Source organism: Sylvia atricapilla, chromosome 20 (assembly GCF_009819655.1).
Source record: "Sylvia atricapilla isolate bSylAtr1 chromosome 20, bSylAtr1.pri, whole genome shotgun sequence".
Classification (NCBI taxonomy): Eukaryota; Metazoa; Chordata; class Aves; order Passeriformes; family Sylviidae; genus Sylvia; species Sylvia atricapilla.
Window position 1 is genome coordinate 8,867,007 of NC_089159.1, and position 14,329 is coordinate 8,881,335.

Here is a 14,329-nt window from a genome sequence, read left to right on the forward strand (position 1 = left end):
ATAAAAAATATATATGTATATAAATAGCTATTCAGCATGCAAAAATTGTAGTGATTTCCAAAATCTGGTTACAAAATCCCCACCAGTCACACAGGAACTGTGCTGAGTGGCTGCAGGGGACTGTCCTGGTTGAAATGTGACCTCGGGGCTGTCACAGCCCCCCTCATCCATCGGGCTCCTCCTTGGGATGGACTCACCAAAACACAGAAGCACCTTCCCCACTTCCAAAGCTGCATTTCATCTTTTTTTTTTTTTTTTTTTTTTGCCTTTGCCTGTTTGGGAAGCAACGGGAGGAGACAAAAACCCCACTGTGCAATGAGCCAAGGTTGAATATTGTGCTCTTCGGTGGGAGCCAACCCCAGCGTCACCCGTGTGTCACCTTGGTGGCACTGCCCAGGAGCTCAGCAGGATGGACCCACACGGGGACAGGAGCTTTGTGGGTGAGGACAATGTCCCAGAAGGAATTCCTGGGCTTCCCCACGAGTGTCAGACTCCTCAGAGAGCCGCTGAGGTGGGACAAGAGCTCTGAGATGATCCCAGCTCGGAGGGACAAAGCCAAGGCTGGAGGAACCAGCCCCGGACACCTCCACGGCAAACAAAAGGAGCAATGAATACACACTGGTTACAGATTTTACCTGTTCTACAAATATTTGTACTCTGTAAAGCCTCACAGGTGGTGGGAGCTCTTCCCTCCCCAGCCCACCGTTGGGGAAATATTCCTCTAGGCCTCCTTTAGGCTGAAAACAATTCTGTCTGAGTGAGCTGCAAAAGGAAAGAACACAGCACAAAAGGCACGTCTCGGCTGAACAGGAAAGAAATCAAGGACCAGCAAATACAGGAATTGGTTCTGGAAAGTATTAGCGACGTTTAAGCTTAAACTTCATAAATATATTGCAATAAGCAAACGTGATTCAATCAAGGGATGGGAGTCTTGAAGACACTGGGTCTGTTCCTAACGCTGCAATTAATTTGCTGTTTGGCCTCGGGCTTAAAACTCTTCACTTCTTCTCTCCCCGGAGGCAGGGCCGAGCCGGTGCGGGGACAAGAAGGGACATTGGTGCCTTCTCCTGGTGCCCGCGGCTCCCGGGGAACGGGGACAATCCCCAGGGCTGAAGGAGCTGCACCACCCGCCCACAATGGCCTTTTCCTTGGAGCTTTGGGACGCGGTGGCTCCGTGAGCCAAGGGCCGTAGAAGTGAAGCTCGTGTTTTTCCCAAATAGCCGAAATTTGCTGATGGATGTCGAAGGTTAACAAGCAAAAAGGACGCGACCGGCTACGTCACTTCGTTAGTCGTGAAGATGGTTCCTACTGGATGAAGACACGAGAATGAACTGATCTGGGAGTCCCTAAGAGCCTGACGAATCCAGCCCAGCGAGCCGGGAGATGCTCTTCACCCACACAAACCCCTCTGGAAACGCACGCGTGTCTCACCCAAGTGCAAGTTACCCACAGGTATCAACAGCGACTGAACCGTCCCGGAGCAGACAGGCGGCTGCGGCCCGGCCGGGCGCGGGGGTCACCCGTCGGTCCAGTTCTCCACTGTCCCCATCCCTGAATGATACTGCAGCGACGACTCCCTGGACAGCGAGAAGCCCTGCGAGTACAGGAACTCGTTGGCCGCGCTGAGGTGCGGGGAAGGCGCTTTCCTCTCGCACACGGCCGGGTGCACCCTCTCCCGGGGGAAGGCGGCGGCGGGGCCGCGCTCCCGGCCCGCAGCGGCACCCAGCTGGTTGTAGACGCCGAAGGGGCCGCTCCCCGGCGCCTGCGGAGCCTGCCCCGCCACGGCCGGCAGCCGCGGCATCACGGGCCCGGCGGGGAAGTGCGGAGGGAAGGGCTGGTAGGGGACAGTCTCCACGGTCTGCACGCTGTAGCTGGTGTAAGGCGCCACCGAAGTCCACATGTTGCAGCCGAGCGGGGGCGGCGGGGGAGGCAGGTCGTCCACGGCAGAGACGGCGGCGATGTCGGCGCCGGAGCCAGAGTACATGCACGCCTCCCTCGGGGCCACCTCGCCGCAGTAGGACGGGCTCAGCATCTGCTGCTCGTAGGGCGGCGGCGAGCGGAAATAGTGATCGTCCCCCACCGAGGACGAGGCGTCCAGGTAGGAGCGTTTGCAGGGCAGGTCCAGGTGCCGAGCGCTTTCTGCCACAGGAAAAAGTAAAAAAAAAATTCACGTTCGGGAGCAGCTCAGCCGGGAGCCGGGGAGTCCCCTCGGGGCCGCGATTATTTCAACTAAACTGGTGTCCTTTCTCAGCTTAATCCAGTTAAAGCATCTTAGTTTGGGAAAACAATGTACAACATCAAAAAGACTTTGTGCTGCAAATGTCAGGCTAATCCCCCCCGGCCTCAAAGCACTCCGGTGACATTTGTCAGCTTAAGTGGGGGACTCTTCTCACATCAGGGATTACTCCAGTTCATCCAGATAACGCTGGGCCCTGACACTCCTGCCCGGCTCCTCCTGACAAATTCAAGAAGTCTCTTAAAGGGTCTTATCACAGCCTGCCTTCCTGTCACTGCAAAAATGACTCCACATTGCCCAGATATTCGCGTCAAAAGCTGCAGAAATATTTCCAGATAAAGGAGCCCTCTCGCAGCCCTTCCTCAGCTCTGCACAGCCCCTCTCCTGTGAGGACCATGTTCCCCAGCAGCTTTCTGTGACTTATTAGGAATATTCTCTGGATGAATTAGTAAATTCATCTGCACATTTAACGTCTGCTAAAATTACACATTTGCCTTGCAGCCCTCATTACTGGTGCTGTTAGATTCTTCATTTAGCTGCGATCAGAGGATTCTCCCAGCTTAAATAAATTAGCAGGCAATATTGAGACATGCAAATAGTGAGACATGCAAATAGAAGGATTTTTTTCTTCTGCGCAAAACTTTTCCATTTAACTGAAAACATGCCATGATCTCATCTGATGCTGGACTAAAACGAAGAGAATGCAGTCACAGCTCACTTGAATTTGGGAATTAGTGGATGAGAGGAAAGGGCTGCTCATACCAAGCTCCCACAGCTCTGCAGACACTGAGGGAATTGCTCATGGCTTTGCTTTGGAAAGTGCAGAATTCTGGTAATGCTAATGGCCTCCTGCAAACAATTTTTAATTCAGCTGATCCTAACAATGGATAATTTTCCACTGAAGCTCTGTGCCATTTGAATTAACACATTCTCATTAATTGTTTCAGCTCTGTCTCAGAGTCTGAATTTACCTTCTACGGGACAAACGTATTAAAAACTGCCCCAAACAGCAGCTCTTGCCTCCTGACCCTCCAAAACACTGATCCACAGCAGTATTTGTGAAGAGCAAGGCCCAAGAGACCAACCCAAACCGAACTGATGCTCTCAGGTTTATTTTCTAGCTGTGAACTGGAGTTACCTCGTCTTTTTAGACAATGGTAGAAGAGCCCTGAATCTCTCTGTGCTGTGAAGGTGTTGAGTGGCAGATCTTGAGTATCTGAAGCTGCAAACTGCATGTGAGCACCGTTCTCATACTGATAATGCTGAAGGGTCTGGTGATTCCCATGGAGTGGGTTCACATCTGGCTTTGCTGACAGCTGGCCGTGACTGGACACCAACCTCTGCCTCATGATGCTCTTGGAAATTACTGGATATTCTTTGCTAAAAGAGGTGAGAAAAACGAAGACTGGTTAAGCAGCCATCAGCATCATCAGAATTTCATCAACACAAGGAGGGAACGTTGGTTTGGCTCCCCCAGAGCATCTCCAGCCAATGACTTCAGCAGCTTTTGCTTCAGACGATGAACTCACCACCCTCCTCTGGGCGTGGGCAAGAGCTGAGAGCACACAGCGTGCCAGAGGGACAGCAGGGGCTTTGGAGGGACATCAGGGCATTCAGGCACGGGCAAACACGCTGCCCTGTGGCCCTGGCACCTTCCAGCAGCTTCTCCAGGAGCTGCAGGCTGTGAGGGGCAGGGGCAGGGGCAGGGGAGGTACCTCTGGAGCCGAGCCACACGCAGGTCGCTGTCATCACTGCCCCGGAAGCCCTTGGCAAAGGGGTTGTTTTCAATTTTCAGCTGGGTTATCTTTAAAAGAACAAAACCAAGAATAAAGGGTTTGAAAGAAAACCAGATCAAAAAGTGCAGCAGCAGCAGCAGCAGGGCTGAGCTGGTGGGTCTCGAGGGGCTCAGTCCTGATGACCCCTGTGAAATGCAGAGTGTGGCTCTTATTCTAAGCCCTGTGTTCTTTTTCTGGACTCCTGATACAGAGAATTTGTCTGATTTAAAAGGTTTCCTACGATTCCATGTTAGAGAGCCCTGCTTGTCATGGTGTGGCTCTCCCAAACTGCCATAACCATTTAATACACCTTCATGGCCACATTTAACTCTGTGAAAAGCATCCCAACCAAACAGAGCTCTGCCTGCTCTCAGCCTCCTGCATCCCATTTGAATGCTGAGGAGAGCAGCCAGTTCTGCTTCGGGATGCTTTTGCATGAGTGTTGCTGTCACTAACAGCTACACTTTTAGCAATGTTGAAAAATATCCCTTTACCAAAAAAACTCCTGAGAACACAGCTGGCCGCTATCAGTGCTGGAGGGGAAGGTGGTGACATGTGAATTTAAGCAGCCTCCAGGGCTCCAGCTCTTCCAGGGAAGCTCAAGCAGCTGATGAACCACAAGAAGCATAGGGCCCTTCCAAACCCACAGCCTGACAGCAGGTTTGTACATCTTAATTTCATTTTGTTCTTTAGTGATCGTGGTTTTCCTCTGATGTGAGCAGGATCAGGGCTTCAGTCCCTCCCTGTCACCTTCCCCTGGCCTCATCCAGCCCAGGGGAGGATTTTGGGTGAGCACACACCTTCCCCACTGACCTGTGCTCAGGGGTAACCTCTGTCCTCAACTCCCTCATTTCCTCCTTTAGGAACACAATTATTTACAACCACACTCCTTGCTAGCAGTAGATTCCTGAGCTAAAAATAGTTCAGCGGTTTGTTTCTTCTAAAAGAAACCCAGACCAGGTTTTTTAATCGTTGATGCTTAAGAGACCAAATAAAACCATTCAGGTAGATTTTCTCGAGACCACACTGAGCTCACGGTGAGACTCTCTGCCTGCTGTCACCTCCTGCAGTGTCCCTGTGTCCCCTGCTCAGGGCAGTGTCCTTTCCCCCAGCCTGCAGACCCCAGGGCAGCACCACAGAGGCTCCTCACAGGATCTCCCCTAAAGAATTTGGGCTCATCTGGGGCATTTTCCCTAAACCTGTCAGGCCCAGCCTGTGCTGGCCCCCAGGCACAGCCCCCCCAGCACAGCTGGACAGTGCAGCCCTGGAGTTTATGGAGCACTTTGGGAGCTTTAGGGATGAAAGGCACCATTGACAGCAGACATTTTAAATATGTATTAAATATAAGCTCTTTTGAGTCTTTTTGGTTAACCATGTTTGGGCAATTGGTCATTTTACATCAACAGCTACAAACTTCTCTGCCTTCAGTGTCCTAATGGGCACTTTTCCCCCAGCCTGCCTGACCACACCACATCCATGTTTCTGCTCCCAGTCTCTTAACTGGCTCACTAATTGCAACATTTTTTGCAAGGACTCTATGCTTCAAGCATCAAAGGGCACACAGGCATCCTGCTTGGGAGGAAAAGCTCTGGTCAGGTTATTGGGGAGGAAGAATTTCACACTTGTTCCTGTTCCTGCAGGATTTTCCTGTGACTGTGTAGTGGAGAAACTGGTAGAGTTTCACATGGCAGATTTCACACTCAGGGTGACAGCAGGGCTCTGGCAGTGTTCCCTCACTCTGCACCTTTAGTTATGAATCTTGATGCACTTTAAAAGTTCCAATTCAATTTTTAATTATTCCTCATGCAGCAGTTGGACTTTACCATTAGGGAAATGCCTGGGAGCAGGAGCTGGTGCAAGGGCAGAGCAGCAGCAGGATAGAATCTGAATCCTTTCCATCCCCTGCTGTCATCCTCCCTGTCCCTGCCCTGGTGAGGTGACACAGGGAGGTGACAATTCAGTGTCCCACTGCTGGGACCCAGCCCTCGGACAGACCTCTGCCCATTGCACAGGTGACACCAGTCCCAAACCACAAACCAGCCCCTGCAGCACACAGGTGCCCCTGACACCCCTCAGAGCACAGGACCCTTTGTACCTCACACCCCAAAGTCCCCCCAGCAAACCACAGAGGCAGCGCCCAGCTCCCTTTTCACGGTTACATTCCTCATCTGTCTCACTGAACACACATTCTGTAATTACTGCTCACTGCAGATTTATGGGCCAGCTTTACTGGTCATTATTAGATGTGCTTTGCTGCCTGAATGACATCTCAGCTCCATGAGCACAGCAAGCCAGGGGAGCCCAGGCTTTGCCAAAAGATAATTACCAGCAACATCCCAGAGCTGCATCCTGCCTCATCCCTGCTGCTTAAAGCCGGAACAGAAACCTGTCTGTACACCCGGCAGAACAGGAAGACGCTGTGACAAAGTGAAGCATTTGTAGCCCCAGGAGCTGCCTACCTTGTGGTTCTGGTAGGAGGTGACGGAGATGAAGGAGGTCTCCGGGAAGACGTGGGTGCAGAAAGCCGTGTTCTTGGAGCCGAAGGCGTTGTTCTCGTCCGCCTTCACAATGTGCAGCCGCGGCTGGTATTTGTGCATTGAATTGAGGATGATCTGAAAGACAATTGATGCTCAAGTGAGAAATCCATTCAGAAAAGGAAAAGAGACAAGCCACGGCTGTTGGATACTTTGCAGCAGGACCCAGCAGAGCTCGGCTTTAGCTTCCCTCGCGAGTCAGAAAGGAAAATTTACATTCTAGAAACGCACATGGACCGAGACACAAAAGGTATCTGCAGCTCTGGCAAGCAGAGCTCAACTTAAAGCTTTCCTGGTAAACCCTCATTTTCCTATTGCTATTGGATAGAATCAGTCTGGGTGGAAAAAATCTCTTTTTTTTTTTTTTTTTTTTTTTTCCCCAGCTCATGCCGAAGCTGTACAATATATAATTCACCAGCAGCCTGGTCTGTAAAGATTCCTAATAAATACTTTACTGAGCTGAAAAATACACAGTTTAGCAGAGGAAAAAAAAAAAAACAACACAGAAACCACAGAGGGAAAAAAGCTAGAAAGCTATTTTTCTTTTATCTGCTGGTAAAAAAAATAAAAAATAAAACTACAAAGCAGCAGATTGGTTTTTCCTGCTGTCTGTGGAGTGGCTGAGTGTGGGTGGCTGGTCCAGGCACCTCTCCCCTCCTCGAGCCCTGGCCAGGGGAAGGCAGGAGCAGCACCAGCCAAGGGATTTTATGGAGGGTGCCAGGGGGGCTGGGGAAGGAAGGGCTGAGGTCCAGCAGGGATCACAGCCTGGCTCCAGTGAAGGGCTTTTGGTGGAGCTTTTTGGGCTGAGAGGAGCTGCCCAGGCTCATCCCATCCCAGCACTGGGATCCCAGAGCAGGGATGTGCCCAGACACTGCAGAAGAAAACGGCTTCAAGAAACGGAATTTCTTTTCAGAAGTGGGATGGTTTTAAGAAAAGCCTTTCTTCCTTTTACTGGGCAAAGAAGAAATACTGCTGCCTTGTTTTCTCAGCATAATCCTTTCCAATCTCCTCCTTCCACTCCCAAATGGGCTCACTGAGCCTGGCTGCTCCTGGGGGACAGGGATCCCAGCCAGGCTGTCACCCCTGGGGTGACCAAAGCCCAGGGACAGAGCAAAGGACAAGGAGGGGACACTGTGATGGGTGGGGTCTTCTCCTGGTGGTGAATAAATGGGTGGGTGGATGAGAAAGGGAGGGATGGAGGGATGGATGGAGGGATGGATGGAGGGATGGAGGGATGGATGGATGATGGAGGGATGGAGGGATGGATGGATGGATGGATGGATGATGGAGGGATGGAGGGATGTGCACACTGCAGCATCAGTTCACACTAATTACGGTTTTAGCCAGTTTTAAATGAGAATTACCAAGGACCAGGAGGTTTTTGCTCTGTGGCAGCTCTGTGTGATCAGAAACCCTTTCTTTTCCATGATTGCCGTGTCCAGGGGAGCTCAGAGCAGCAGCTCCAGCTGCTCCAGCCAGGATGGGAGGCACTGCATGGAGCTTGTGCTCCCCAAACCCCCTCAGTCCACTGCAGGTCCCCCTGCCCACAGTAGCTGCTGCATTATGCACCACTTAAATGCAATTTTTACTGTTGACGTTTTCCAGACAGCCCTCCCTGCTCCCCAAGAGAGAGAATGAGGAATTTTTGGCATTTTATCAGCTTTGCATCAAGCCTCTGAACCACTTTGTGGCTGTTGATGTGCAGGGTGTAGACCTGAGAGGGTCGGCTCAGGTTTTGGGCTGGAGCCTTTTCTCTGCTTTCATGTATCAGCCACTCATAAAACAAAGTAACACCCCAGGGACGGGACTTTCATAAAAGAAGGGACATTTCAATTTCCAGTAATTAAGAGTTGAGCCATGCTGATAAATAATGGCTGTCTGGAGCAAAAGCTGGGGTTTGCTGAGCTCTCCTCACTGTCTGCCCCACACTGCCCAGGACGGGTCCCTTTTCCCCAGAGCCAGAGCAACTCAGCTTCAGGAGGAAGAAAACAACTTTAAACTGAGATTTGCAAAGGGACAATTAGTTTTGCTACACCCTGCATGAATAGCCTGTGTTCCTCCTCCAAAGCAGGATCCACTGGCCTATAATGACCCCTTTAAAAAGAGAAATGTATTTTTAATGGCATCTTCAAAGTCAAGGAGTCCAAACAATTTCCAAAATGAATAAATGAACTTCTTGGAGCCTGACAGAAGAACTCAGGGAAGGATTTCTGACAGATGCTCAAAGTTTCAGTTGTGGCTGCAGATCTGCCTGGAGGCTCATCATGAAAAAAACCCAAAACCCTAAATGGCCTAATTTTGCCACTGCACTAACAAGTTTGGACATTTCTGTCCCTTGCACAAAAAAATGAACATTTGCCCACCTGTCTCAGTGTAATTCCTGCTGGAATTCGAGTGTGGGGCTCCCCACCAGCTGCACAGGGGATTTCCCCACATCTTTTTGGGGGTCAGCAACCACTCTCTGCATAAAACCAGCATTTTACTTAAGAACAAGAACTCCTGCACAGAAATCCTCCTTACTCGTGCTTGGTGTAATCCCTGTGCATTCAAAATCCTTCCAAACCACCCCCAAAAACAACCCCGAGTCTGTGCAAAGTGAAACGCCAACAATTCAGGCTAAATAGTTTTCAAGGCTGCTTTGGAAAGCTAAAAATACACAAAACAAATGTAAATTCCACTCCAGTGACGAACATCAGTGGAAAGATTCGCTTCAAGAATTGTGTCAAAAATGAGAAGTATTTTAATTGATGGGACAGAGCACTGAGCAGTGACGTAGGAGCCCTCGGCCTCAAAGGTGATGCTAAAACAATAAATTTGTTATTTTCCTGCACTTACCTTTTTCCTGGGGGGTAAATTCAGTGTCAGACTCTGTCACACACATTTTTACATTGCTTTTGTACAAAAATAGGTACTTTGGGATAGGCTGGGAGCCAGCGGTGGGGACCCTCCTGGGCTGCAGCAGGTGAGACCCAAGGAGCTCCTGGATAATTTGGGGGATGTTTTGGGAAGTGCCTTGGTGCTGGCAGAGGAGCCAGAGCATCCCCAGGGTGATGTCACTGCCACCCCTCAGTGTCACCCGTGCTGAGCAGACTGTCAGAGAGCCCAGCCCCAAACTCCAGTGTGAGCTTACACAAACTTCCTTTTCATTTCTGTTTTTCCTTTCACCCCCCTGTCTCCCTCCTTTGTGCTCCTCACACACTTGCAGCTGCAACTTCAGCCGTTAGAGAACTCAACTCCTTCATTATTTTGGCATTCCCCAGTCAGCAAGAAATGGTTTAAAAAAATGGTGTCATTTGCTTCTTTCATTTAATTTTACTTAGGAAAACAAACTCCTCTAAGTTCTGATCTCTCACAGTGCTGAGTAATGTCGGCTCCAGGGCCTGAGTTTGCAGGATGGGGCCCAAAGGGCACGAGCTGAGCTGGGGAAATGGTGCCACATTCCTTGTCACAAGGCAAACCGGCCTTGAAATCACCAGTAAAATGTATTTACTTTCATATGAAATTTGGGGAGTTGATTTAAGAGCTCCCTGTTTCGCCAAGGTATCAGATGTCAGATGATGCAGTGGTTGCTATGGCAACTGCCCTTTTTATATTGAATAGTAAATGGCTACGAAAAAGCCACATAATTTTATGGCTGCTCCCGAGGGATCACATAACTAATATAAAATCTTGCATTTTAATATATTTTCAGCCTCTTTCTTCCTTCCCTCTATTCTTTCAAAGTGAAAAAGCCTTTGAGCTGAGGCTGGCCCTGGTCCCACACTGGGACTCGGAGCTGGAGCGTGACAGCCCAGAACAAAAACCTGACAATCCAGTTTTCTGCCTGGAAAAAACGGAGTTTTAATCAAGGAGGCTCTGCAGAATCATCTCAATTAATATTTGGAGCATCTGGAGGTATAAACCATCCCGGAGTGAAGGGGTTTTAGGAGTGAAGGGTCTGGAGATGCTCCATCAGCACTGGAGCTGACCCAGCAGTGCTGCCCGGGATGTGTCCAGGGGATTTGGGATCGTAATTCCCTCTTCTCCCTGCACCCACCCAGGGACAGCTCACCCCAAAGCCAGCATGAAAATCACACCAGCATTTACAGTGGGAAAGACCCCTAAGATCACCCAATAAAACATTCTACTCCAGCAGCTAAAACACGAGCTCCAAAATTCCCTGAATCTCATCCTGTCGATTTTCCCTTCCCAGGGAAGGATCCCCTCTCTGTGTCCCGAGGCAGGGACAATCTGGGCTCTCCCCAGCCAGTCCCAGCCCCGAGTGCAGCCAGGCTGCTCCTGCAGAGGAGCCTCCCAAATCCCCACGTTTGTCCTGGCAATCGGCACAGCAGGGAATAAAAGAAAGGCTGGAAAATCCTGGGAAAAGGTTCAACATGAGCTCAGACAAATAGTTCCTTAGGAGATGGCCAAAGCTGGGATTGCTGGGTTTTTACTCCCTCGGCTCTTTTTCATCTCCCATCAGCTGGAATTTGTTGGGCTTTGGGGGGATTCCACCTTCCCTCTGCCACGGGAGGGGTTTGGGCAGCCCCCAGGTGTGACATCCTGGACACTCCACATTGTCACCTGGTGCCCTGACCAGTGACCTCTTCCCTGCCCTCCTCCAGGCTGCCTCCCACTCCAAACTACCCATTTCAGGATCTGACTCCAGTTAAACTTGACCAAAATCCGCTGCGTTTGTCTCACACAAACCAGCGATGTAACAACAAAAAGATTTCGCAGAGAGAAGTAAATCTTCTTTTCAACCACCAACCCCACTGGCCACTTCTTCCCCAGTACTGAAATGGAAACCCTGGATCCAGCCCTCCCTGTGGAACCCACACTATTCCCAGTGGCACAAAGCTCTTCCTTTTTTTTTTTTTTTTTTTTTTTTTTTTCAGCAAACAATGCAAAACTTCACTTTGTAATTTATTTGGGCACCACTATTGCTCTGATTTCCTAAAATGAATGGGAACCAAAAAAAAAAAAAAAACCAAAAACAACCAACCAAAAAAACCCTCAAAAAAACACAAGAAAATAATCTTTTCATGGATATTCTTTCAGCAGGAGGCTTAGAGATGCTCTGAAAAAAAAAAAAAGCCTGCAAATTTAGGGCTGGACAAAAGGGTTTTTCCAAGGTTTAAATGGACTGGGGGAAAAGCATTGGGAGAGATTTCATATGCAGATAAATAAATAAACAAGCAAACAAATAAATAAATCCTTATATATAAAACATGACTATAAATAAAATTATAGAGAAACATATAAATAAAAACATAAGGAAATACATATTGCATATATTCCTTGCACATATAAGAAATCATATCTATTATCTCTAAAAAACCCCATATATATATATGTTACACATATTTATATATAACATTATATATGTATATATAATGTTATCTATAAAAATACAGGAAATTTTTAGCTGGAAATTGCCCTGAGCAGGACAAGAGGGGCAAGGCTGTGTCCTTTCCCCCCAGGGAGGATTTTCCCTGGGAGCTGCTCCGGCCCCATCCCTCCCTCTGGTGATCCCAGTGCCTGGGGTGGGGAAGCTGCTTCCAAAGCAGCACATAAACCTCCCACCAGCACCAGAGAGGAAACTGCTTGGCCACAAGTCATAAAGCAAACAAATAAAAAATAAAATTATGAATCAAAATTCGGGGTTTTGCAAGATTAGTAGGATGTGGAGCTAATTAAAAGTGCCTGAGTGCGTCTGACGGGCACAGGCAGAAAAAGGCTGATTTAATTAAGAGAAAAATGAAAAGGAAACCCCAGGACTAGGAGAAAAATTAAGGCTTTCAGTGATAATCAAATAAAACCAAGTGTGCAAATATTAAATCTGAAGAGAAATAACAAACTCATCAGCATTAACGAGTAAAGCCAGTAAACAGCAGATTTGGGTCACGAAAAACAGGAATATCACTTCAAGTGCTGTCATGAGTGACAGGCCACTTATAATATCCTGTGGCTTTAAGTCTCACTTGGTTACGTCCCAGCAACTAAAATAAAAGCTTTATTTTAAAAGTAGATAAAGTAATTATGGCAATTAAAAGGCACCAGCAGCAGCCCAGGAGTGAGGTAGGTACAGTCTGTAACACAACCAAGCAATGCTTTGTTGGGGGGGATTAAATTAAATATCTACTTTGATTTGTCACAACCTCCACTTCCAATCTCCATTTATTACTTGCCTCCTTTGTTTATTTGCTTGTTGCCCTGCAGGAATACCTTTATACATTCCAGAATCTATTTATATTTCCTTTTTTTTCATTTCCAATCGATCTGCTCCCAGCCAGGACCTCTCAAGAATACTGCTGTGATGCTCTTGCCCTTTCTGGCTGGCCTGGCTGCAGGAGCTGAGTCCTCTGGCAGAGAGGTTTCATTTCAGTGGAGTCACTGACAACAGCAGCATAACAGCAGCACAAACCCCTCCTGGGCTGCTCTTGCTCCTCTCCCGTTTTCCAGGCGGTGAGCGCTGCCCTTAGTGACTCTGAGTGTTCACAGCCTGCTAAAACCAGGGACAGAGGCCTGGGGAAAGGCTGCAGCGTTTCCTCCCAGCTGCCACCCAGCTCAGGATACTGCAAACCCCAGCCCTCAGTCCTCAGGAGAAGGATCTTGGGCTCCTGAGCTGCCAGCACGGGTCTGGGGCCACCACTCGTGGTCAGTCCTGCAGCCCCAGAGCCTGAAAAGGCTCCCCATGTGCTCCTACAGCCCCAGTCCCCAAAAGGGCTCCCCATGTGCTCCCCACAGCCCCAAAAGGGTTCCCCATGTCCTCCTGCAGCCCCAGTTCCCAAAAGGGCTCCCCATGTCCTCCTGTAGCCCCAGTTCCCAAAAGGGTTCCCCATGTCCTCCCATAGCCCCAAAAGGGCTCCCCATTCCTCCCCACAGCCCCAGAGCAGCTCTGAGCCACCCCTCCATGGCCCTTCAGCAGCCTCAGACCCCCCTGAGCCCCCCTCAGCTGCCAGGGCCAGGAGCTGACCCACAGCTCCATCAGGACCATCTCATGGGCACCTTCCACCCCACTGTTTATGTACTTTAAACCTCTGGAGAAAGTGGAATTCCACTGCTGAGGATTTATCACTGTGCAGACACACACTTGCTGTTTTCCCATGTTGCCCTGAATCAGCTTTCTAAAGAAATACAGGTGTTATGTTCCCCTTTCCAACGGAGAGGGGATTTCTGTGCATCCTCTGCTGAGATGAGCACAAAACAACCTGCAGGGATGGAGCCATTCCTGTTTCTCACCTGGAAAACACTGCTGGGTATTTCCCAGGCAGCATACACTGGGAATGGGTAAGGGATGTGCCACCCTTGCTGGCACTTACAAGATTATTTTCACCTTTGCAAATGCCCTGTTAGTCCCATGGCATCAGAGAGCAAAGCACCAGCCCTGCCAGAATCCCTCGTGCCCAGAATCACTCAGCAGCCCCACGTAAATCAGGGGCTCTATCAGGTTCATTATCTCTGTGTGTAATGCTTTGAAAATACATAAATTCAGATTTCACTCTAAGCATAGGTGACGTACAATGCTTTCTTTGGGATCAGACAGACCTCACTGTAGCTAAACATTACAGTGGCTGCTGATTTCTTAATCCATTTTCAACATGAACGTCCCTCAGTTGTTAAGCCTGGTGTGAAAGAAGCCTTTCATGGATAAAAAATCCCCCTGGAGCAAAATATACAGCCCACGTTTTCAGGCTGGGCTGTGTGGGCTGGGCACAGGCTTACCTGCCACAAAACCTGCTCAGTCACGGGGGTTTGAGGCAGATTACAGAGCTCTGAATTCGTTCTGATATAAAAACCTG

At 49.2% G+C, this 14,329-nt stretch overlaps 1 protein-coding gene across 1 annotated transcript in view; it reads right to left on the reverse strand.

Annotated features, from left to right (window-relative positions):
* Positions 1-1,505: 1,505 nt before the first annotated feature.
* The window catches only part of LOC136370308 (T-box transcription factor TBX4-like), a 31,628-nt gene continuing 18,804 nt past the window's right edge, over positions 1,506-14,329 (reverse strand). The window contains exons 6-9 of the mRNA XM_066333683.1: positions 6,471-6,623; positions 3,952-4,040; positions 3,375-3,616; positions 1,506-2,139 (exon numbers count right to left, since the gene is read on the reverse strand). Of these exons, the coding sequence (XP_066189780.1) occupies positions 1,517-2,139; positions 3,375-3,616; positions 3,952-4,040; positions 6,471-6,623 (1,107 nt within the window). The 3' untranslated portion in view covers positions 1,506-1,516. The remainder of the gene's footprint in view (positions 2,140-3,374; positions 3,617-3,951; positions 4,041-6,470; positions 6,624-14,329) is intronic.